This window comes from Triticum dicoccoides, chromosome 6A, assembly GCF_002162155.2.
Source record: "Triticum dicoccoides isolate Atlit2015 ecotype Zavitan chromosome 6A, WEW_v2.0, whole genome shotgun sequence".
Taxonomy (NCBI): Eukaryota; Viridiplantae; Streptophyta; class Magnoliopsida; order Poales; family Poaceae; genus Triticum; species Triticum dicoccoides.
The window spans coordinates 529504563-529528420 of record NC_041390.1 but is presented as its reverse complement, the minus strand read 5'-3'; the positions used below and the strand labels follow the sequence as shown (position 1 = coordinate 529528420).

Below are 23858 nucleotides of genomic sequence, written 5' to 3'. Positions count from 1 at the left end.
TTGTTCACCCAGCCCAGCTAATGGTTGTAATTCAAAAAAAAGATCAAATTGACTGTAAATTCTACCGCGCAAAAAAAGACTGTAAATTCTAAAAAAATGGGTTGAATACGTGCCACATTTTTGGAGGCTGAAATGTGGGCCAATAGGTCGAAGCCAATGCAAGTCGTTGTCAATTTAGTCAACAAATGATTCTGACATGTTAGCCGTTGGATTTACATCCAACGACAGGCATCCATCTTCAATCTCTCGTCTTCTTCAGCGCCGCCGGGACCACCTCCCGCCTCCTGCTGCTAGCAGCTCTGCTTAGCACGCTTCGCTATGAAGCGCTACTCCACCGTTGGCCAGGCCATCCCTCCACCCCTCCACACCTCCTGTTCTTCTCCACCGACTGCCAAACCACACCGCACTAGAACCAGTTAACCCTTGTACACCTCTCCGTCTGCGACTCTACTCCCGCGTCTTCCCATCTCCGGCTCGTTGTTGTCCGGGGCCTTGCCGTCGTCCACCACCTTGGATGCGCTCGGCGCGGCATGGTCAACGTGGTCAACGAACGATACCATCGGAAGTAGACTGTGTGTAGAGAGGCTGACAGCTGGGTCCACGGCCGCACACAAGGAAATGCGTCCTTATTACGCGCAAAATAATGATTCCTCCACCTGACATCTGGGACCCACCGGAAGGGCCTCTGTATTTCACGAAATAAAGTGCCCCCCGCTAACATGTCGGACCCACCAGCTATCTTCGCACGCAAGGAAGTGCCTCCTTATTACGCACAAAAAAATGAATATTTCCCCTGCCAGCTGGAACCCAGCATAGTGGGAGGCTGACTTGTGGGCCTACCAAGTTGATGGGGACAGAGAGCTTTGTCAACTTAGTCAATATGAACGATTCTAGCTCATGTTACCGTACGATGTTCATCCAACGGCCGTAGTGCTTCTTCAACCTCTAGTCTTCTTGCTCCAGCCGCCCAAAGCAGCGTTGGTCGTGCCGCATGCTCCTGCCTCCCCTGGCCGGCTATGCTGCCGCAGAGGCCTCATCGCCCCCTACTATTCCCACCGCTGGCCAGGCCCTGCGGCGATGGCAGCCTCACACCGTAGCCGAACTAGTGAACCCTCGTAGTCCTCTCCACGCGGGCTTCCACTGTCGCGTCATCCCCTTCCTAGGCCTCGCTGTCGTCCACCGCCGTGGTGCTCTCCGCGCGGCGTGGTCAACGTGGTCAAGGAACGACTTCCATCAAAAGAGTATTGTACGTGGAGAGGCTGACAGCTGGGTCCACGGCCACAGCCCATTTTTTTGTGATTTGCCAAGTAAGTCGCTTTGTCAGGCCTATTGGGCTGCAAATCTTTCAAGACGAGGAGAGCTTTCATTCGGCTGGCCGAGAAAATGGCCCATCAGTAATGAGAAATGGGTTGTACATTTTTAAAACACATCAAACCGGCAATTAGTTTCAAATATCTTTTTTTCATTTCAAGATTTTAAATTACATTATTTTTTATGCGTGGAGAATTTGTTGGATTTGATATTGATATACATTTATTTTTAAGATTGGTTTGAATGTGAGTCGAAATTTCGGGATTAAAAACAGTTCGGACCGCACCGAAATATGCAAATTTTCGTATAATTTTTTAACCGTTGCCACAATATGGGCTGCAATGCTAACAAAAAGAATATGGGCTCCAAAAAAAATCTTAAGAATTAGCAAATGGGCTGTAAATTATTAGAAATAATGGCAGATGGATTGTATGCTGTTTTCCACAAATTTGAGGCTTTCCTAAAAAAAGGTTGACGCACAAGCACTGACTGTTGGATGTCCATCCAACGGCCGTCGTGCTTCTTCAATCTCTGCTCTTCCTGCTCCAGCCGCTCAAACAAGCGCTGGCGGGACTGCCTGCTCCCTCCTCCTCGCGGCCGGCTGTGCTGCCGCGCAGGCCTCACCGCCCGACCGTACTCCCATCGCTGGCCTAGCCATCCCTCTACTCACCCACACCTGCTGTTATTCTCCGGCGACGGCAGACGAACCAGTAAACCCTCGTACAGTCGTACTCCCCTCCGCGTGGGAAACAACTGCCGAGTCTTCCCTGCCTCCGTGTCGTACCCTTCCTAGGCCTCGCTGTCGTCCACTGCCCTGGTGCTCTCGGTGCGGCGTGGTCAACGTGGTCAAGGAACGACTTCCATCGGACGTGGACTGTATGTGGAGAGGCTGATAGCTGGGTCCACGGCGGCAGCAAGGAAGTGCCTCCTTATTACGCGGAAAATAATGATTCCTCCACCTGACAGCAGGGACCCACCGGACGGGCCACTGTATTTCACGGAAAAAACGTTTTCCCCCTGACTGTTGGGACCCACCAGCTACACCTTCGCATGCAAGGAAGTGCGTCCGGGCAAAAAAACGATTCACCCTCCCTGGCTGCTGGGACCCACCAGCTACATCTTCGCACGCAAGGAAGTGCGTCCGGGCAAAAAAACAAAACGATTCGCCCCCCTGACTGCTGGGACCCACCAGCCCCCCGACTGCTGGGACCCACCAGCTACATCTTCGCACGCAAGGAACTGCGTCCGGGCAAAAAAAAGGATTCGCCCCCTGACTGCTGGGACCCACCAGCTACATCTTCGCAGGCAAGGAAGTGCCTGACAGTCGGGACCCACCTGGTCGAAGCGTATGTGGCGTTGTCATTCTGGTCGCAAACGTGTACGTACATATATACTGGTGGATGTAGAGGCGCGCACGTGTCGTAGTAGAGGCGGCTAGGGTGCAAGAAAGAAAATACGGCCATGTATGTATACATACGAGCGGGGTCTCGAACGCCTACTCGCGCATACGTACGGCGAGGGCTCGTGTACATGGCTGGGTCGGAACGGAGAAACAGCGTCGTCGTCGTGTTCACGGGGAGGCAACGGAATGTGTCGTGTTCATCGGGAGGCAACGCGGCTAGGTCAGAACGGAATGCGTGGTCGTGTTCATCAGGAAGGCTTGGATGGAAGAGGCGATGGAAACAAGGCCTGGCGTACCGCACAACGGAGGAAACGGACCTCCTACGGTCGAAACGGGGGTCCAGTTGATCGGGAGGGGTCTGGTGTACCGCAAAACGGAGGAAACAGACCTCCTACGGTCGAAACGGGGGTCCTGTTGATCGGGAGGGGTGTGGCGTACCGCAAAACGGAGGAAACGGACTTGTGTTGGAGCGCTACGGTCGAAACGGGGGTCATGTTCATCGGGAGGGGTGTGGCGTACCGCAAAACGGGACTCCACGGGATACTGTTCATTTCCACCGTCGACCCCCTCCAGCCTCCACGAGCTACTGTTCATCCACCGTCGACCTCCTCCAGCCTCCACGGGCTCCTATTCATCCAGCCTCCACCGCGCGCTACTCCACCGGCTACTGTTCAACCACCCCTCCACCGTCTACTGTTCATCCAGCCCTCCACACCACGGGGTCCTGTTCAACCACCCCTCCACGGGCACCCCTCCACCGTCTACTGTTCATCCTGCCCTCCGCACCACGGGGTCCTGTTCATCCACCCCTCCATGGGCACCCCTCCACCGTCTACAGTTCATCCAGCTCTCCACCACACCACGGGGTCCTGTTCATCCAGAGGCAACGCCACCGCTCACTGTTCATCCAACCCCCCCTCCCCGCAACGCTCACTGTTTATCCCATCGATCGGCTTCAGTTAGCAGCAGTAGCCAAGGAATCGCTCGATCGGGTTCAGTTAACAGCCATCGATCGATCGCTCGGGTTCAGTAACGCATAGCCTGCAGTGCAATCGCTCGGGTTCAGTTAGAGCCCAACGCCTCACTCGGGTTCAGTTAGAGCCAACGCCTCGCACACACGCGCGTACGTGTATGAGAGAAACACGCATCACTCGGCCCCCGACCTCCACGGTAACCGGGAACTCCCCGAAATTTTCCTCCCCCTCGCTTCTACCATGGTTTTTTCTGTCATGGACGCCCCAAAGAATGTCATGCAGCTGCGTCTCCAGCTCGCTCAGGACGAAAAGCCCATTTTCTGTCATGATTTTTTTTCATAGAAGTAGGAGCCCACCACATCTATGATGATACCGGGTTTTGTCACAATTATCGTCATAGAAGTGTCATATGTATGACAGAAAAAAAATTCGTTCGGCCCAAAATGTCACGGATGTGTATTTTTTTGTAGTGTAGGGCGCGTCCCCCACCCTCATGGCTGGTGGGTGGCCCCCCTCTAGTACTTCTTGTGCTCAGTATTTTTTATATATTCTGGAAATAACTCCCGTGAAGTTTTAGGACTTTTGGAGCTGTGCAGAATAGGTCTCTAATATTTGCTCCTTTTCCAGCTCAGAATCCCAACTGCCGGCATTCTCCCTCTTTATGTAAACCTTGTAATATAAGAGAGAATAGGCATAAGTATTGTGACATAATGTGTAATAACAGCCCATAATGCAATAAATATCAATATAAAAGCATGATGCAAAATGAACGTATCAGTGGAGCAGGCGTGCTGCTGTGCTGGCGACCGCTGGGACTGGCATGGCTAGGATCATCCCCCTGGTCGGCTCGGTAGTGATCCAGATCTGGCAGCACGGGTTGCGGGCTGCAGGCGGCGTGGTCCAGCGGCGGCGGCCTTCTCCGCTGTGGACGTTGGTGGTGGTGGTCCGGAGGTGCGTGCCCGCCGGCTCTGACGCCTTGAGCTCGGCGGGCGACACGGGATGGAGGCAGTTGTCCGGCGTGGCTGCTGCTCGGATCGTGGGTGGTCCCATGGCACCTGGGTAGGTCAGCTGCGGCGGCGGCTGGCATTTCGGCGTCGGCTCATTCGTAATTGGCTTGTGTCGGCCTTCGATCCCTCTCCTCGTCGTCCGGTCGCTCCTCTCGTCGAAGGGTTGGCCTCCTCCCAGCTGCGGTTCATCGCTCGTCTCATGCCCGGTGCAGCAGGACCGACCTCGTCTCACACAGGGTGCCACTAGACCGAGCTCGTCTCGCGCACGATGCAGTAGGACCGGCTTCATCTCACACACGGTGTCATAGGACTAAGCTCGTCTCGAGTCCGGTGCTGTTGGACGGGTCAATGGATGCCAGTTTTGATTGACCTATTGGGTCTTAACGCTGGGTGCCACCCAAGGGTGTGAAAGGCGGGACCTTTCCGCTCGTCTCTTTGGTTGGGGTAGCATCGGGTCCCAGGTGAGGTGGTGTCAAGGTCTTGGATGCCGGGGCGGCGGCCCTGGTGTGGTAGCGCGGTGCTCGTGCGCTGAGCCTGTGGCTTGGTGCTACCCGGTGGCCATGGTCGTTTGGGCGGCGTGGTAGCCGGGGTGTGGTGATCAGTGGCGGTGCGTGTTGGCCGCGGTAAATACCTTTTCTATCTTTGGACAGACCGGCGGCGGCGAAACTCGTTTCCTTCTTGAAGGCATCGTCACGGCTCTCATTGTCCGTCATGCAGCTCGAGGGGAAACTCTGATCCTCGGATCAGGCGGTGACGGCGCTCCGGTGTCGTATCCTTTCTGAAGGTGTCACTTTGAAGCCCACGGCTCGTCGTATGCAGCTTCATCTCTTCACGGTGGCGTGTTCCCTGCTGAAGCCCTCGATTGCTCTTGTAGTGCTAGGAGGTAGTGTTGGTAGTGTTGCTACGCCCAGTGCCTATGTATCCTGCCTTGGATATGTGCGTGTGTTGTGATGGCGTGCGTGTGTATTGGGCTGTCAATGATAGTTGCTTTATATATAAAACGGGGAGAAAACAATTTTCGGTAATCATGCTGCTAGGTGTGAGCACCGATCCCACTATGAAAAGTGAGCAGTGTAATTAGGTGTTACAATATACAAATTATATTACTTTGTTGTTTGGGTGATTTTGTGAAATCGGTAAATTGTTTAGTTGTTAGTGAGAGCAGACGTTTGGCTCTTGGCCTTTATGGAGGCTTTTAAAAAAATCAAAATTCAAAGTTTTTGGTTCAAAAAAATCTGATTTTTTTTGTGCAAGTAAACAAGGACATTATGTGTATGTGTGTAGAATTTTAAGATGAAAAATATTGAAATGCGATTTGTACAAAAAAGAAAAATTCATGGCCTAGGAAGACGAATAGTATCATCTGTTAAAAAAGCTCAGATTTGTCTTTTTTGCACAACCCTTGTTTCGACGTATTTTGCCCTGAAAATTCTCACACATGTTGTGTTATGTCTTCAAATATATCTGTGTTTTTTCAGAATTTTGAAACGTAGAAAATATGAAATTTGATGAAATTCAAAAAAATTAAATCAAGCTCCATGGAGCTCGGCCTCCAAAGACAATATTATATTCTTAGTTAAGGCTGGTCGTAATGGGAGTATCATAGGTAGTATCATACATGCCAACTAGACAAATTTGATGAGGTGGCATAGAATTAAATGAAGAAAGAAAGGGTTGAGTATCATATCATGATACCGTATTATATTAAATGTTGTGCTACTATATGTCATATATGACAATAAATAAAACCATCTATGATACTAACATATGATACTATGCACTATGGATGTAGTATCATACACTAGTATCATATGCATGATACTAGTCTATAATACTTGCCATTACGACCAGCCTAACTGATAGAATTAGTCTGTTAAATAAGCCATTATGAGATCGTAACTACTCAAGGGAATAGTTGATGGTAGATGAAGGGAATGCGTGGGTATTTATAGTGCTGAGTTGATCTTGCAAATGCTAGAGGTGCGGAGCAGCCCATGCCTGTCCTAGTGGCATTTCTTATGTCAGGCGGATCTGCTCAAGGTGAACCTAGGCCGGTTTTCTTCGCGCAAAAAGAAAATCTAGGCCGGTTTGACCAAGTCGCCGACGACTTGGCAAGCTGACTGTAAATTGGTCAGTCTTCATTGTACTAGTAAATTTATTTATTTTGAATATACATTGTACTAGTAAATGCAGCAACTAAATGCACCTTTGCCTTCTTAGAGCATCTATAGCCACATATGGCAAATCCGATACCTCAAACAACCGTGAACGTGTCCACTACCGAGCACATCTTAGAGCATCTCCAGCCGTTCGGCCTCCCAGGACGCATAAAAATCGCCCCCTGGGGCGAGCCGGCAATGCAATCGGCGCTGGGGGCGGTTTCGCGTCCAGTCGTCGCCCCCAGCTCGCCCCCAGATGCCGAAATTGGCCACCTTTTCAGCCCCATTTCGACGTGGTTCGCCGTTGTTCGGCGTTCAATTATGCACATAAATTTTTTTTATCACATATTTCATCACAGAAATATCAAATACTTCAACAAAATAGTACAACAACAAATAGTTCAATACAAATAAAAACTCATATTTCACGCCCGACGTCGCCCTTGAGCCTCCATAGATGCTCTATCAGATCTTGCTGCAGTTGATGATGCACATATGGGTCTCGGATCTCCTGACGCATACTGAGATAGGCAGTCCAGGTTGCCGGTAGCTGGTGATCAACTTCGGATAGAGGACCCTGCCTGTAGTATGGTTCAGTGTCAAACACTGGGTCTTCTTGCTCGCTCTCGATGATCATGTTGTGCAAGATGACACGGCAAGTCATAATCTCCCATATTTGATCTTTCGACCAGGTCTGAGCGGGGTACCGAACAACAGTAAATCGAGATTGGAGCACACCAAATGCCCGCTCGACATCCTTCCTGCAAGCCTCCTGAACCTTCGCAAACCAGGCGTTCTTGCCTCCTGGCACAGGGTTTGAGATCGTCTTCACAAATGTCGACCATCTCGGATATATGCCATCAGCTAGATAGTACCCGTTGTTGTAGTGCCACCCATTGATCTCGAAGTTCACCGGAGGAGAATGACCTTCAACAAGCTTGGCAAAGACAGGAGAGCACTGCAGCACATTGATGTCATTGTGAGTTCCTGGCATACCAAAGAAGGAGTGCCAAATCCAGAGGTCCTGTGTGGCCACCGCCTCAAGTACCACACTGCAACCGCCTTTGGCGCCTTTGTACATCCTCTGCCAAGCAAATGGGCAATTCTTCCATTTTCAATGCATGTAGTCGATGCTTCCAAGCATCCCAAGAAATCCTCTTGCTGCATTCTGTTCTAGGATCCGAGCAATGTCTTCCGCATTGGGTGTTCTCAAGTATTGCGGTCCAAACACTGCCACCACTGCCCGACAGAACTTGTAGAAACACTCTATGCTGGTGGACTCAGCCATGCGCCCATAGTCGTCGAGTGAATCACCGGGAGCTCCGTATGCAAGCATCCTCCTCGCTGTCATGCACTTCTGGATGGAGGTGAATCCAAGGGCGCCGGTGCAATCCATCTTGCACTTGAAGTAGTTGTCGAACTCCCGGATGGAATTCACAATCCTGAGGAAGAGTTTTCGGCTCATCCGATAACGGCGCCGAAATGTTTTCTCGCCGTGAAGTGGAGCATCGGCGAAGTAGTCGGAGTAGAGCATGCAGTAGCCTTCGAGACGATGCCGGTTCTTTGCTTTCACCCGCCCCGTCGCCGAGCCACCTCGCCGCGGCTTTTCATTGCTCGCCAGCAGCTGGGTGAGGGCGGTGAGCACCATGAGATGCTCTTCTTCCTGGATGTCGGCCTCGGCTTCCTCCTCCAGCAGCGCGGTGAGCGCTTCCTCGTCATCCGAGTCCATCGCCGAGGCAGGCAAATCACCGAACACCTTGCGCCCGGTGGGCGTGTCCCCGCCGCTAAACTGCCCCTTCGCGGCCGAAAACGGCGGCCGAAAACGCCCAGCTGCTGTTGGAGGGGCTGCCGCGGCGAAGCTCTGCTATTTTTCCGGCGTGGAATGGCTATCTAGTGGTGAAAGGCGGCGGGCGGCGCCGGGATAAATCTACTGGCGGCCGAGGGCGCGGGGGTGGGAGGCGAGTCGGGGAAGAAAACTTTGACTTTTCCCCTGACGGCGTGGGCCAGCCGCGCTTTTCCCTTGCGCTGGAGCCCCCAACTGCCCCCCAGTGCGCCGGGTTCGGCCTGTGACCGTCGGGCGGAAAAAAGGCCCGAGCCGGCGTTTTTCGGCGTCCTAGGGGCGCGACTTGGCCGTTTTTTCGGCGTCGGCGCGGCAAAAACGCCTGGGGAGGGCCTGTTGGGGGCGCGGCTGGAGATGCTCTTAAATTTCACTTATTGCATCCGGACATCTCATACTTGATTCTTATATCCATACAAACACATGCAATTGCATCCGGACATCTCATACTTGATTCTTATATCCATACAAACACATGCAATTGCATCCGGACATCTCATACTTGATTCTTATATCCATACAAACACATGCAAAACGAAAAATAACCTACATACTACGTCAATCCTAGCTACTCCTCGTCGGAGATCACAACGATCTCCATGCCCGGCTCCGGCAACATGGACGGCAGCTGCAGCTCCGGCCAGTGGCGGGAGGCAGGGGGTGCTAGCAGGGGCCAAGGCCCCCTATGCTCTCATAAATACCATTATATGTGCTCTTAATCCTTCATTTCTTAAACAAAATTAGCAAGATTTAGATGATTTGGCCCTGTCTAACATTATATAACATGTTTGGCCTCCTCTATATTGAATTTCTGGCTCCGCCACTGGCTCCGGCTGCTCCGCTTCGGCCTCCTCCGCCTCTATCTCCGCATCAAACTCGGCGAAGAGCACGTCAGACTCTGCCTGCTCCCACCGGAGCAATGCTCGGTTGGCCTCCACATAGGCCTCATCCTGGATGGACTCCAGGATGGCCTGTTGCTCCGCCATCTCGCCGAACTAGGCGACGGCGAACTCCGCCTCCGCCTGCTCCATGTTGAAGGGCGGCACCTGCTGGTCCGACTCCTCCGCCTCCTCCACCTCCGGCGGAGCCATCTCCTTCTCCTCCTCTTTCCTCGGCTGCTCCTCCTCCTTCTCCGACTCCGGCGAGTCTGGAGGCAGCCAGCAGCGATGCGGGCGGCGCGTGCAGCTTCCCTCGCTCGGATCTACTGTTGGATCTTGTAGCGTCGCTCCGACGTCAGCATGGCATAGTAGGTGATCTTGCTCCGGACCATGGCGGAGTGCCGGAGCGGGAGAGGGAGGTGGTGGATGGACTCGGACTGGCAGCGCGGAGAGAGGGGAGGGTGGGTTAGGGTTGCGGGAGGTCGATCAATTTAAATAGCCGGATTTCTTCTTGGGCAGCGAGCCGGAGCGGCGCCACGCGGCGTTCACACCGCGGCGACGGACGCGACGTCCATCGGACCGCCGGGTTTCGGCGCGTTTCCGTGTGGGCCCCTTAGTCAGACCGACGTGGCGGGCGTGTCCGGGCGCGCCCGGGCGCCCCTATATCTGCCCAATATTTAGGCTGGATATGAGGAGTGCCGGTCAGCCCAGGTGTTTGAGGGCCGTTTGAGAGGCCCATCTGAATCAAAAATTTGTGATCGGACGGCCTACTAAGGCGTATGAGGCAGGTTTGAGAAGTCCGATTGTAGATGATGTTATGGGCTACGCCTACACGTTATGCCTAAGGGCATCTCCAACGCCCGACCTTCAAACTGTTCGCATACATCTGGATTACGCGGTCCAAACGTGTTGTGCCATCCATGGCGAGTCTGTATTGATCCACCGAGTGATCCGGACGTGCTTTTTTTCGTAAATCTAAGGCAAACTATAGGGGCTTTGCTGCCGTCTGAACCGCTGCCACATCCGCATCTGACTACTCTGACCCATCAAAAACCCTCACTCGCTCGCGCTTGCTTCCCGTCCGAAACGGTTAGCATCGCTCGAGAGAGGCAGTACCACATTCATACCCGGCCAGAACAGACGCGAGCTTTCATTGGTGTCAGCGCGCCGGTCGAGAGAGCGCTGCGCGTGTGTTACGCCGGACGGTATGAGCAAGGTGCCCTCATACCGTGCGCTGTCTTGCGCTCAACGATGATATTCTTCTATGCGCCGGCTCTCCCAAACTTCAGATCCAGAGTCCACCACATCATTTTGTGGACCGCAAGCAGACACAAAGGCATTTGTGACATATATGACCCTCATTTGTCAGTTATGTCCTCTACCGTTCCATGCACTGGTGGCTTTGTGAGCATATGAAAAACCGATCTAGTACTGGATTCTATCTACTGAAGAAACAAGAGGAACTGGTATTTCTAATTTTAAAATAAAATGGTGGTTGCGTCGTGCGACACTCGTGGGCAACTTGCAGGTGTCCAAATATAGTGCTAGGTCTACCTGTACCGATCAATCATTTTTCCTGCACAAAACGTAGGCGTTCGAACAATACAACATGGGAACTCTTTGGTTCTCGGCAATTAGTTCATACATTTTGCGTTTAGGTGTTTGTTTGGTTCAAAGCTAAACTTTGACAATGGCAAGCCGTCAGATCTCACAGCCAGTCCCAGTAACTTGTACTCTGGCCCAAAATAAGTGCATCAACTTTGTACCAACTTTAATACAAAATTGTACTAAGTACTAAGTTTAAGTACTAAGTTCTTTTTCCTGATAAATGGGAGCTTTATTGGTTAAGGATATGATTACAATCAAATATGAGGAGATCCTCAATGCAAATCAGAGAAGCTAGCCGCCAAACCGCAGAGTGGACATTTCATCTTGCAAACTAAACCAATTCATGAGCAATCATATTACAATATGTTCGTTGCATTCAACTTTAAAGCTACAATTATCCTAAGTGGCACCGCAAAGATAGTACACTTGTACACACCAACAACCACAAAGATCGTGGTTTCGCTAAAACAAACATGTGGATACCATAACACAGACAAGAAACAATCACCGAGACAAAGTAGAACTGATTCAAACTTCAGAACACGAGAAGCTCCCAGTTTCAAAAAAAGAAAAGAACACGAGAAGCCAATGATCAACAGCATACCCAGGTGGCAGTGTAAAACTGCCCGGCCTACAACAGGACAATCTGGTTACAAATTTTTCGAACATGTGTAGCAACACACCTCACCAGCACTAAAACGTCAAAACAGATCACAAGGAGCTGTAATCAAATTTGCCCATTTCATATTTCAACAAGTCCCCGATAACAAAATTTGCTGCTCACAAACGCCCAGAGCAAGCAAAACATAATACTATTACAAAAAAAGGCAAGAGAACATAGCCGAAGCATTACAAACATGTCTAAGAAGTAAACATAAGCTGGAGTAACTGTGCTAAGCCATGTAAATCGACATATGTTTCCATTTTTCAGTTTGACAGTTATTTGTGTTTGTGTTTCTAAGGGATAACTATCACCAGAATCAGGTGACACTACTGCAGGGGGCTTCTAGTCAATCTTGACGGACGAGAAGAGGTAGTGGACGAAGTAGAACGAGAGCAAGAAGCCGATGGCGCCAGTTGACAGCATGATGGCAAATGCCATGATCAAGGAGTAGCCCAGGTAGAGTGTCGCGGAGACTGGCCCGCTCAGGCTCCTGAGGTCGAACACCAGGTAGTTGATGGAGTATAGGAAGACGAAGAACGCAACGGAGCCAGAGGCAAAGAAGGCTTTCCACCACCACTTCCAGTCCTCAACACAGAGGTGCATGTAGGTCAGGACCAAAGAAACCTCACCACAGACTATGACCAACAGGAAGAGGACGATGAACAGGAAGCCGAATACATAGTAGAACCTCCCCAGCCAGATGCTAGAAAGGATGAAGAAGAGCTCAATGAAAAGGGTGCCGAAAGGCAATGTTCCTGCACCGAGCACAAGGAGCCATGAAGGGAACTTGCGCTCAGGGATCTCTCTTGGGATTTGGTTGGTACGGACAGGGAATTCTATGCTTGCAGCCCGTGTGCCTAGCAAGCCTCCAATAAGAGTGAGTGGCACGGAGATGCAGAACCACAGGGCCAAGAGGGTGAAGAAGAGTGAAATGGGTAAAGCTCCAGTGCTCTTCTTACCCCACAGGATGGAGTTCAGCACCGTCAAGATGATGAAAACAATGCCAGGGAAGAAGCAGGAGGTCAGCCAAGCGACAGATTTCCACCCTTCTGTGGATTGTTTGATGGTCCTCCAGAGACGGACACCAACATATCCAGCAATAATTCCAAGGAAGAGGTAGAGGATGATCATTCCGGTCAAGAGCATTCCCCTGGAAGCAGGTGAGAGAAAACCCAGAGCAGCAAACACGATTGTAACGACTGCCATGCCGGTGATCTGGATACCATCAGCGACCATAACACACAGCAGCTTTGAGCAGCAGGGCTCCCTGAAGACATCACCAACAACAAGCTTCCATCCTGAAAGCTCCTCATTCATCTGAGCTTGGGCTTCTTTGTCCATCTCCTCATAACGTGTCAGATCCCTTCGGACAGTCCTCAAGAATATGACAAACACAATACCGGCCAAGAAGAAGACAACCATCATGGAGTTCATGATTGAGAACCAGTGCACCTTAGCACCATCCATCTTCAAGTAGGCATCCCACCTTGACGGCCACTTGATGTTGCTCTTGACATACTCAACCTCATAGGTAAATGTAATCTGCTCCTTCTCATGGATCACCTGAGATTTCTCGAGCTCCAACGGGCAGTTCACAGACTCAACCTTCTCATACATCTTGAGCTTGGCCATGGCTGCAGGATCACGCTTGACACTGCAAGGAACAACCTCAAAACCAACGATCTGGAAGCCGCTCTTGCGGTCAGACTCAACCATAGCAACACCATCCTCACTCGTGACCACAACATCACCTTGCGCCTGGTACGGATGAACCAAAACCCTGAACTTGAGATGGTTAATGATATAATCCTCGCTGCTCCCCATGGGGTTGTACCCGACCGGGTACCCAGTCCACTGGATCGTCATCCCATTCTGCTCGGTGAACCTCATGACCGGCAGGTTGTCGAGGATCATGTTGACCTGGTACAGATTCCGCGCCCGGTTCTTCAACAGCTCGGCCTGCTCCTTGGTGAGCGGGTCGGTGGTGCAAAGGTACAGCGACTCGTTGACGTTGACGTGGAAGTGGTACGGCGAGTTGTCGATCTGGTCACCCATGAGGACCTCGCCGAGGTTCTCGGCGCTCTTCTTGACACCTTCCTGGGGCTTGCAGTAGGGGAGGCTGTAGTAGCTGAAGGGCAGCTCGGTCTCGATGGACGTGAGCGAGTTGACCTTGGCCGCGATCGTTTCACCGGCTTCGTAGGTGTGCATGAAGGTGCCCGGGAGGTAGAAGGCGTCGGCGATGGGGTGCAGGCTCAGGAGAATGACCAGCAGGGAAGCCGAGATCCACCGGCCTGACGGCATCTTGGGCAGCATGGCGACACCAAATTCCTCTGATCGACCAACCAAGAATTCCACCTGAAGCAAATTGTAGAAACGGAACACGGATCAATTCATTTCAAAGAATCGTCATCCTTTTTTTTTGTCTCGTTGATATAATCATGAGGAGATAGCAACTAAACGCATAATTAAAGACGGACGCATTTGCATCGAACAGAGTACTACTCAGCTATTAATCGCCAACGTGCATGCACGAAATCGAACACAGATGATCTACTACCAAGTAAGGACCGATACTCCTACACCCGGAGCTGCAGGCCTAGCAAGCAACAGAAACACGTAATCGACCGATCCTCTGAAACTGAGAGCAAAAACCACCGGGGACGGGGAGAACGAGCATGATCGCAATCCCCTGAGATCGACTACAATAACAGGTGAAGAAAAACGAACTATACCGACAGACAGACAGCCCGACGAGGCGACACGGATCCCGCTCTACTGTGACCCAGCGCCGGAGGCAGAGGATCCAGATCCGGCCGCCCGGAAGGGCGAATTACGCAGGGAGGAAGAAGGAAATGGGGGAGGAGCGTGGGGAGAAGGGAAGGGGCGCTCACCTCAGATCTGGATCGCGGGGCGAGGACGAGGAGGCGACCCGGGCGAGGTCAAAACATGGGCGCTCCCGACCCCGAGACCAGGCCTCTCTCTATCTCTCCGTCCGCCCTCGAGATCGAGGAGGAGAAAGAGAAGAATACAGCAGGCAAGTAAACGCTCGGCCGGCAAAATCGAGGCGAGGCCCAGACGCGGCACGAACCCGCCAATCTTATACTGCTCCCGCCTTCCAGCACACACACGCACGCGCCACTCGGCGCGGTTTTTGATTTGTTTCCTCTCGAATTCACCGCCCCGTGCCGTTTGAATTTGGGGGAAATTTGTATTTTTGGGGGAGATTTGAGCGTTTGCTAGGTGGGTGGGTAGGTCGGGGACCGGTTTGGTGCTCCAGGCCGGGGCCCGGGGTTCGGCTCGATGTGGGCCCCGCCGCTGGTTTGGTCTACAGTCTACACGTAGTGCGTGTGGCGATTTGGTCTTTGACCCGGGTGGGGTGGGCAGGTTGGCGGGGAGCCTAACCGGGTCCGGGAGAGTGACATGTGGGCCAGCCAAGACGCCAAAACGGGGCTTCGCGGCATGTGCTCGCGTAGTAGTACTACAATACGGTTGTGCTGCTACTGCCCCGTATCGGTCTCCCGTTTCAGATCTGGACCGTCGGTGGGGTTGGTACGGCTCTCTCCTCTCTCTTTTTTAAAAAAAAAAAAAGTTGGTACGGTTCTGAGGTCTGACTCTTGGAACTTGGAAGCTGCTGCAAAACGCCAACGCGGACGAATACTCCTTCACGGTAGTAGATTCGGAAGGAATACTGCAGCTTCCCACTCGGCAGCACGCAGGCAATCGCGGCGCCTTTTTCTTTTCGAAAATACAGGTGGCATTTTCGTTCCAGAAGAAAAAAAAGTAATGCCGCAACTGGTAGCACGAAGGCGAGAGGATTTGCCACTCCAATGGACCGGTGCATCTGAGATTTTGGCACTCCGTTTGTCTAATCCGTACTGCTCTAGTGATCTAAACGTTGTTAGTTATATTTCTTTACGGAGGGCGTACCTGCATGGCTCTAGGACCTTTGCAGTCATGATTTTTCGGTGAGACGTTGAGTGACAGATCCCCCCGTTTGTAAAATGTTTTTACGTAGTATAAACAAGACGACAACCACCCACCAGAAATGTGGGATCGACGATGAACGACCGAAAACCTGTGTATAGAACTCAGATGCGCTCCTCCGATGGCCCGTCCAGCCGCGCAGATGCGATCTCCAACCTGCCGTCGTGATGGCTTGCTTGCTTGCCACTCACACCCCCTTTCCCGAGCCAAAAATATACAAGTACAAATTTAAAAACGGTTCACGATCGATCCCAGTAGCACGTCCCAACCTCGCGCGGGGTGCTACTTTCCTCGCATCGGCCACCTGCCGCTCATCAATAAATCCTCTGCATTTCTTAGCAGACAATCATCGTCGTGCTCGTGCGTACATGTCTGGTGGAGAAAAGAAAAGGGGCCGGGTTGGTGTGAAGAAGCCGCGACATCAACCGACGAACGAACCGACGACGATCCACCGATGAAAACGAAGTTTCCATTATTTTTTAGAAAAATGGGAGGAGGGTGAGCTGCGCTGCATGAGCACGACGCACGAAAAGGGACACGTTGCCTTCAGGAAGAAAAAGGAGCACGTTCCTTGGAGAGAACACTACCTAGTCACGCTTGTCAGAAAGACCGGCAACAGTATGCATCGAAGGCAAGGAGCATCCACATGCCAAAATTTGTCATGTACTACTAGGATTTCAGTACATATGGCCCTTACTCTGATCGATGTAACTCTGAAGTTGCAGGGGAGCGTAACCAAGTACAGGAGGAGCAGGACTGTGGTGGAAGATGATGGACGTGTGAAACTGAATTATAGCTGCACGCATCGGCGTCAGGTTTCTGGTGCAGTTTAGTTCAGTTTGTTCGGATGGGTGTGACTGAGAGGAACAGCACAACGTCAAAGGGGGAAACAATTCGGTGCAGCAGCAACACAAACAGCAACGAATGCGACCTCCTTCCAGACGAAAACAAGGCAAAAGTTCACTAGATCAACACCACCGGTCACTGAATAAAGCGAATCACCTTCCAGGTGAACTGAAGTTTCAACTGCTATAGGTACAGAAAATGGTGAAGGGCGAGTGACCAAGGATCCTGGATGGTGTGTGCCAAATCTCCTTGGAGCCACCCAACCGTATAATCCCTCTATCTCAAAATGTAAGACGCTTTTCTGACAGCGCCTCCCATGTTCTTTTTGCAAGGCAAAAAGAGATACATCCGCCATTTCACTGTCACGGGTAAGCACAAATGGTTTACTAGTACCACTACCTATTAGACTATTATTACTAGTAGCCAACAAAGATTGCACTGAGATGCTCTAGATTCAAGCAAATAACTAGGCAATATCTGCACATCAGATTTCATTAATGCGGTACCGAGTAGTGTTCTCAGGACTAACTATTGAATTCATGCTCCAGCCAACTCATCCAAAAGTCCGAACTATGGGAGAGGGTCGGACATCATACTCCAACACTACCTACCTTTGAACATTATGCATCAGCGAAAAGGGGGGAAAAGAAACGGGGCGATATGGGCATAGAACCGTCGAAATTATGGTGCGATATGCGAAAGCATCAAGTAAAGTGAACTTCAGAATAATGGAACTGTCATACAGATTTCAGAATCAACTTTAACTCAAGTAAAGTGACTGAACAGAGGAGCAACCTAATGAAAGCTGGAGTAACTAGAACATGCCACTGACAGTCAAAAAGGAATAATAACATAAAGCACTTCACCTATAATTACCATGCCTAATTAGGAAAGGCTGGATTATGACATACAGAATCTTGGGCAAATACCCAAGTCAGAAAGCAAAAACTAGCGTCCATGAGAAACACAATTTTGCACAGATCTATTACACTGCATAGATAAAAATAAATCTCCCGTGACAAACCTATCTTGGAAAAGAGAAAAATGGAACAAACAATTGCACAAGGTGCAAGGGCGTGGCAAAATTCATGATTTTAAGAGAACATTTGCATCAACGAATGTTGCAGCAAAGAGAAGAGAAAATATTACAAGCTTAAAAATCACATCTACTAGAACATACCAGATGTATCGTAGTACAACAGTATCAAGACTCTCAGTAATATGCTACATTAAGAATGGCACAACCGTGTAGATGGCCTTCCGATGCCAGATCAAAGCACTGTGTACAGTCCTTGACTCCTTGGAGATTTGCCTTCAATCAATCTTGACATTCGAGAAAAGGTAGTGAACAAAAGAGAATGATGTCAGGAACCCAACAGTCCCAGTAGCTAGCATGATGGCAAGAGAGACAATGAAAGCGTATCCAATATAGAGCGTAGCAGAAACTGGCCCACTCAAGCTTCTCAGATCAAACACCAAGTAGTTGATAGAGTAGAGGAACACATAAAATGCCACTGCTCCAGAGGCAAAGAAAGCTTTCCACCACCACCTCCAGTCCTCAGCACAGAGGTGCATGTACGTAAGAACAACAGATACCTCAGCGCATACCACAACCAGCAGAAGGAGCACAACAAGGAGGAACCCAAACACATAATAGAACCTTCCGAGCCAGATGCTTGAGAGAATGAAGAAGAGCTCAATGAAGAGTGTTCCGAAAGGTAGAGTTCCAGCACCAAATATGAGGAGCCATGAGTAATTCTTTGAAGGGATTTCTCTTGGTATTTGATTGGTTCGAACGGGGAATTCAATTGGCTCAGCCCTTGTTCCAAGGAAACCACCTAGAAGGGTAAGTGGCACCGAGATACAGAACCACAAGGAGAGAAGAGTGAAGAAAAGTGAAATGGGAAGGGCTCCAGTACTATTTCTTGACCACAGCATGAAGTTCAATACAGTGAGGACAATGAAGACAATGCCAGGGAAGAAACAGGCAGTTGACCAGGAGACAGACCTCCATCCCTCAGAAGTTCCTTTTACAGTCCTCCAGAGCCTGACAGCAGCATATCCGGCCAAAATTCCAAGTAGCATATAAAGGAATATCATCCCTGTTAACAGCATTCCTCTAGACGCAGGAGACATGAATCCAAAGGTGGCAAAGAAAATGGTGACAATCGCCATACCCAGAATTTGTACTCCGTCACCAATCATAACACAGAACAGCTTTGACGAGGTTGGCTCTCTGAAAACATCTCCAACAACCAGCTTCCACCCAGAGAGCTCCTCATTCATCTGAGCTTGGGACTCCTTATCCAGCTCCTCATATCTAGTCAAGTCCCTCCTCACTGTCCGCAATAATATGACAAAAACAATGCCAGCCAAGAACAGTATTACCATCAACGAGTTCATAATTGAGAACCAGTGAATTTTCGCACCCTCCATCTTCAGGTATGCATCCCACCGTGATGGCCATCTGATGTCACTGTTTACAAATTCAACCTCGTATGTAAAAGTAATCTGCTCCTTCTCCCTGATCATTTGAGATTTCTCCAACTCCACAGGGCAGCTCACAGAATCAACCTTTTCATACATCGTAAGCTTCGACATGGCTTCAGGATCACGCTTCACACTGCATGGGACAACCTCAAATCCCACTATCTCATACCCAGACTTGGCATCAGTGTCAGTGTCAGATTCTGAGATCACTTCCATTCCTTCCCCAGTTCCAACGACCCTCACTTTACCTCCTTCATACTTATGGACCAAGACTTTAAATTTCAGGTGATTAATGATGTAGACATCGGAGGTACCTTCTGGGGTATAACCAACTGGATAGCCTGTCCACTGAATGGTCATTCCATTCTGCTCGGTAAACCTCCTCACAGGAAGATTGTCAAGAATCATGTTCACCTGGTAGAGGTCCTGGCTTCGCTGCTTGAGGAGCTTCACATCATCCTCATCAAGTGGGCTCGTGGTACACAGGTAGAGCGATTCATTGACATTGACATGGAAACGGTAAGGGGAATTATCAATCTGGTCACCCATAAGGAGCTCCCCCAGATTTTCAGCACTCTTCTTTATCCCACCCTTAGGACGGCAGTATGGGAGGCTGTAGTAGCTGAAAGGCAGTTCTGTCTCGATGGATGTGAGCGAGTTCACCTTTGCTCCTATCTCCTCGCCTTGCCGGTACGTGTGCATGTAACTACCTGGCAAGTAGAACGCCTCACAAGCAGGAGCCATCACAAGAAACAGCACCAGCAAAGCAGAGAATATCCAGCCCTTGGCCATGATTGCCAGTTCCCAGCAACCTCTGCCTAACACCTGAAACCAAAAGGAAGAACATCAACAGTCAGTTCCTCTAACTATAGCCTATAGGTCATATGCCAAGCAAATACATCAGCACCAAATAAACATAAGACTACCAAAAAAGGCTATTGCCCCGCTTTATCGATAAATAAAGCAAACGACCACACACAACCAAGTTCATCCGAGCACGGAAGTTCAACAGCAAAGAAAGGTTCAAACAGGGTTAAAAAAAAAAGGCCATGCTGGGGCAAGAGCACAAAACACGCCCAGGATAAGCTAAGCCTCAAGGAGGATCAGAGAGTAAAATAAGACTGGCAGCAAGGTCCTTGTAGCTCCTCATCAAGGTGCCGTTGGCAGGCCAATCACGGAGCTTGCTGAGGGGCTTCCATTGATCACAAGACTACAATATGGCTAGTTGATAACTTGATATTTCTCTGTAAGCAGCATAACATACGCCTACTTCAGAATGAAAGAATGTCTGGCCAAAGGTGCTAGATGAAATAATAAACCAATTCATAGTCGTTCTTTTACCATCCATCATGAAACAATAATAAGCAAACAGACAACAAACATATTTGGGGAATTTCTGCCAGAGAGAATAGAAATAAAATGCCCATGCCCCAGGGAGATGCTCGCAAACAAAACCTCGGGGAACTAGGAAAAGGCGGTGATCCATCAGCGGTAACGGCGCATCTTGCATTGCGCCAATCAGGCATGCCAAATGCAAAGGCTAAATCTAACGTGCGCGAGTTAGAAGCATGGATGGCTAAGCACGTGCCACCTAGATCAGCAAACGAGTTCTTATAAGAAACTAAATCAGCGACAAATCTTGAACAGTGGCACTGGAGCTGCTCCCAGCGTCGCTCAAACATTTGCTCGGCTCGACCCTAGAATCAAAAACCACTCCCGAATCGTGGCACGGGAGCGCCTCGGGCGAGCAGATCTACGCCGCCGCCGCCATGCGAGTGGGTAAACAGGAACGGCGTAGGCACGAACCCGCGAGCTAAGGCCGCCCCAGATCTACGAGAAGCAGGCGCCGGCGCGCAGACTGAAACGGGGAGGAGAAGGGGGGGAGGGGTCGATCGATCCGAACCTGGCACCGGAGATTGAGGCGACGGTGGGAAGAGATGCTCGTCGGCGTGAGCGGCACAATTTGCAGCAGCGAACCAACTGCTCAGTCCAGAGTCCAGACCTCCCCTCCTGGAAGAAAAAGGTGAGCGATTTTACTGTCACCCGATGGGCTCATTTTGGGCTCAAGTCTATACGCGAGTTGGGCTGGGCTGGGCTGGGCTTGCTAAAGGAAGATGGGCCAGTTGTTTTCGTTGTGGACGTGGGCTCCGATTTTACTGCCGCTGCCGCCGAGTTTCTTGACCTTCCTTGCTCCGATCTCCCTTGACTAAAGGATTAGGGCCGCGAGGCCTTGATCGGTGTCCTGGGAAGAAAAGAGAGATAGGGTTCCCCCAAGCTTATCGCCCAATCTGAGTTTCCTCGGGCAAGTTTTTTTGATTATGGCGGCAAATGGATCTGGGTCTTCTGGACCGAACACTGCTACTGAAGTGGAAAGGATGATGGCCAAGCTTGGCCTGCGGGAGGAGGATCTTGATGATGTGGTGTACGACGAGAAGGATGCGCCGCCAGATGCTACAAGGTGGGTGGCGCTGGCTAGGGTTCACATCGATAAACCCTATAGCTAAACCTGGTTTTTCAAGAATATGCGGGCTGCATGGGATCTAGCTCATGACGTCAAGTTCCGCCCGTTGGAGGAAAATATGTATTCTCTTCAGTTGTTTTGCCTAGGCGACTGGGAACGAGCATGCAAGAGGGCCCCTGGAATTTTAGGGGCAACGCGGTGGTGCTGGTTCCCTATGATGGTGTCACGAAACCTACCATGCTGAAGCTCGACACGATTGATATATGGATCCAAATTCATGACGTTCCGGATAAGTATGCACACCTGGTCGATGCCCTAGCAGCAAAGGTGGGAGAAGTCTTGTTTGCGGAACCAATCACTCAAGATTTTGCCGGGAATTTTTACCGGGTCTGGGTGAAGATCAATGTTTACAAGCCCCTGAAGAACGCGGTCTCAATGATCCAGGGAGGAGAAAGGCAGATTTTTTTTGGTGAAGTATGAAAGGCTCCCGGATTGGTGTGCGGTGTGTGGACATCTGGGCCACATCTTCAAGGAACATGGCAATGGAATGCATGCCCCATCAGCTCTGTTTTTCAAGGAACTCAGGGCAACCTGGAACATGCGTGTGGGTCAAGGACCGGGTGGCGGCCGTGGCCGTGGAAGGCGCGGCGGTCGCCGGGGTGGACGCTCCCGAGGCCGAGCAAGCAACCAGCCTGGAACATATCACAAGGAGGACCTGGAGCAGGATATGGACCTGGAGATGCAGCATGCTGAAGATGCGAACAGGAAGCGCGCCTCTGAACTGTTTGAACCAATGGACGGTGCCGGGACGGTAATGTCGGCAAAAGAGACCATACTAGCTCTGCCCCCTCCAGCGATCCCTGCCAGCCCATCGTCAAAGCAGGATCCGAAGATAATCAGGACAAGTGCTGAGAAGAATAATGGGAAGAAAGTACCAGCAAGTGAAAAACAAAATGAAGCAAAATCGGCGACCTCCCGAGGGGAGGATCGGCACGCACAATGAATCTTCTATGTTGGAATTGTCGTGGTGTGGGCAAAGCTGCGACAATTCGTGAGCTTCGCGACCTAGCGAAGCAATTTGCCTCGACAGTGCTATGCATAGTAGAAACTCATATATCTAAAGCATGTGTCAAAAATCTTGCTGGTACTTTAGGTTTTAATCACTCTTATGATGTTGGTAGTTCGGGTCGTAGTGGTGGCATTGGTGTTTTTTGGAATGATGGAATAAAGCTAGATGTTTTTGGTTACTCCGAATGTCATGTAGATGCTACTGTTTCTATCCCAAAATTTTCAGAGTGGAGGCTTACTTGTGTGTATGGCGAGGCGCAAGTGGGAGAAAGATACAAAACCTGGGATCTGCTAAAATCCTTGACGGCTGAAAGCAACTTGCCGTGGCTGTGTATTGGGGACTTCAATGAAGTTCTACACCAACATGAACACTCTGGGGCTGGTTAATGCAGGTCCTCTCAGATAGAAGGATTTCGGGAAGCCATGGACGTGTGTGTCCTTCAAGACCTAGGCTATCATGGTAAATCATGGACTTTTGAGAAGAAGACGTCAGGCGGGGGTTACTGCCATGTCCGGCTTGATCGTGCAATGGCAAGCTCGGAGTGGAAAACTTTGTATCCCCAGGCAATTCTGATTCACGAGACGGGCGTCGCTTCAGATCATTGCCCGCTCAGACTAGCTCTGGAGCCCAGTGAGCCAGTGTCTGTCCAGAGGAAGTTGTTTAAGTACGAGTTGTACTGGGAGAAGCATGAGGAATTTGCGATTCCCTCGAGGGCATGTGGACAGCGGCACCCCAGGGACAAACTATGGCAAAGCTAAGCACAAAGTTGGGCGACCTATCAACATCTTTGCAATAGTAGAGTGCGGCTACCATTGGAAACATTTCAAAGGAAATTAAAAAACTAAAGACGGAGTTGGCAACTTTGCAGAATGACCCCCGGCGCTTATCTCCCTCACATGCAGAGATAAAAGTTACGGATCGCTTGGTGGAGCTATATCATATGGAGGAGATAAAATAGCGGCAGCGTTCGTGCATTGATTGGCTATCAGACGGGGACCGTGACATGAAATTCTTCCAGAGGCGTGCTAGCATGCGCCGAAGAAAGAACGGATAAAATCTTTGCAGCGGGCTGATGGTTCTCTAACCCAGGATCTGGCTGAGATGGCACAATTAACTAACGAGTTCTATAAAAACTTGTTTACGTTGGAAGGTACATCGGGCATGGAAG

General features: G+C 50.5%; 2 protein-coding genes across 2 annotated transcripts; both read right to left on the bottom strand.

Annotated features, from left to right (window-relative positions):
- Window positions 1-11870: 11870 nt before the first annotated feature.
- On the bottom strand, window positions 11871-14917 carry LOC119317694 (transmembrane 9 superfamily member 12-like). The gene is made up of 2 exons (XM_037592181.1): window positions 14732-14917; window positions 11871-14195 (listed from the first exon to the last, which is right to left on the bottom strand). Exon 2 carries the CDS (start codon window positions 14151-14153, stop codon window positions 12183-12185), a length of 1971 nt encoding a protein of 656 aa, XP_037448078.1. The 5' UTR covers window positions 14154-14195; window positions 14732-14917; the 3' UTR covers window positions 11871-12182.
- A 2656-nt stretch (window positions 14918-17573) lies between these two features.
- Window positions 17574-21189, bottom strand: LOC119317693 (transmembrane 9 superfamily member 12-like). The gene is made up of 2 exons (XM_037592180.1): window positions 21064-21189; window positions 17574-19985 (listed from the first exon to the last, which is right to left on the bottom strand). The coding sequence occupies exon 2, from the start codon at window positions 19950-19952 to the stop codon at window positions 17985-17987; it is 1968 nt and encodes a 655-aa protein (XP_037448077.1). The 5' UTR covers window positions 19953-19985; window positions 21064-21189; the 3' UTR covers window positions 17574-17984.
- Between the last annotated feature and the right edge of the window lie 2669 nt (window positions 21190-23858).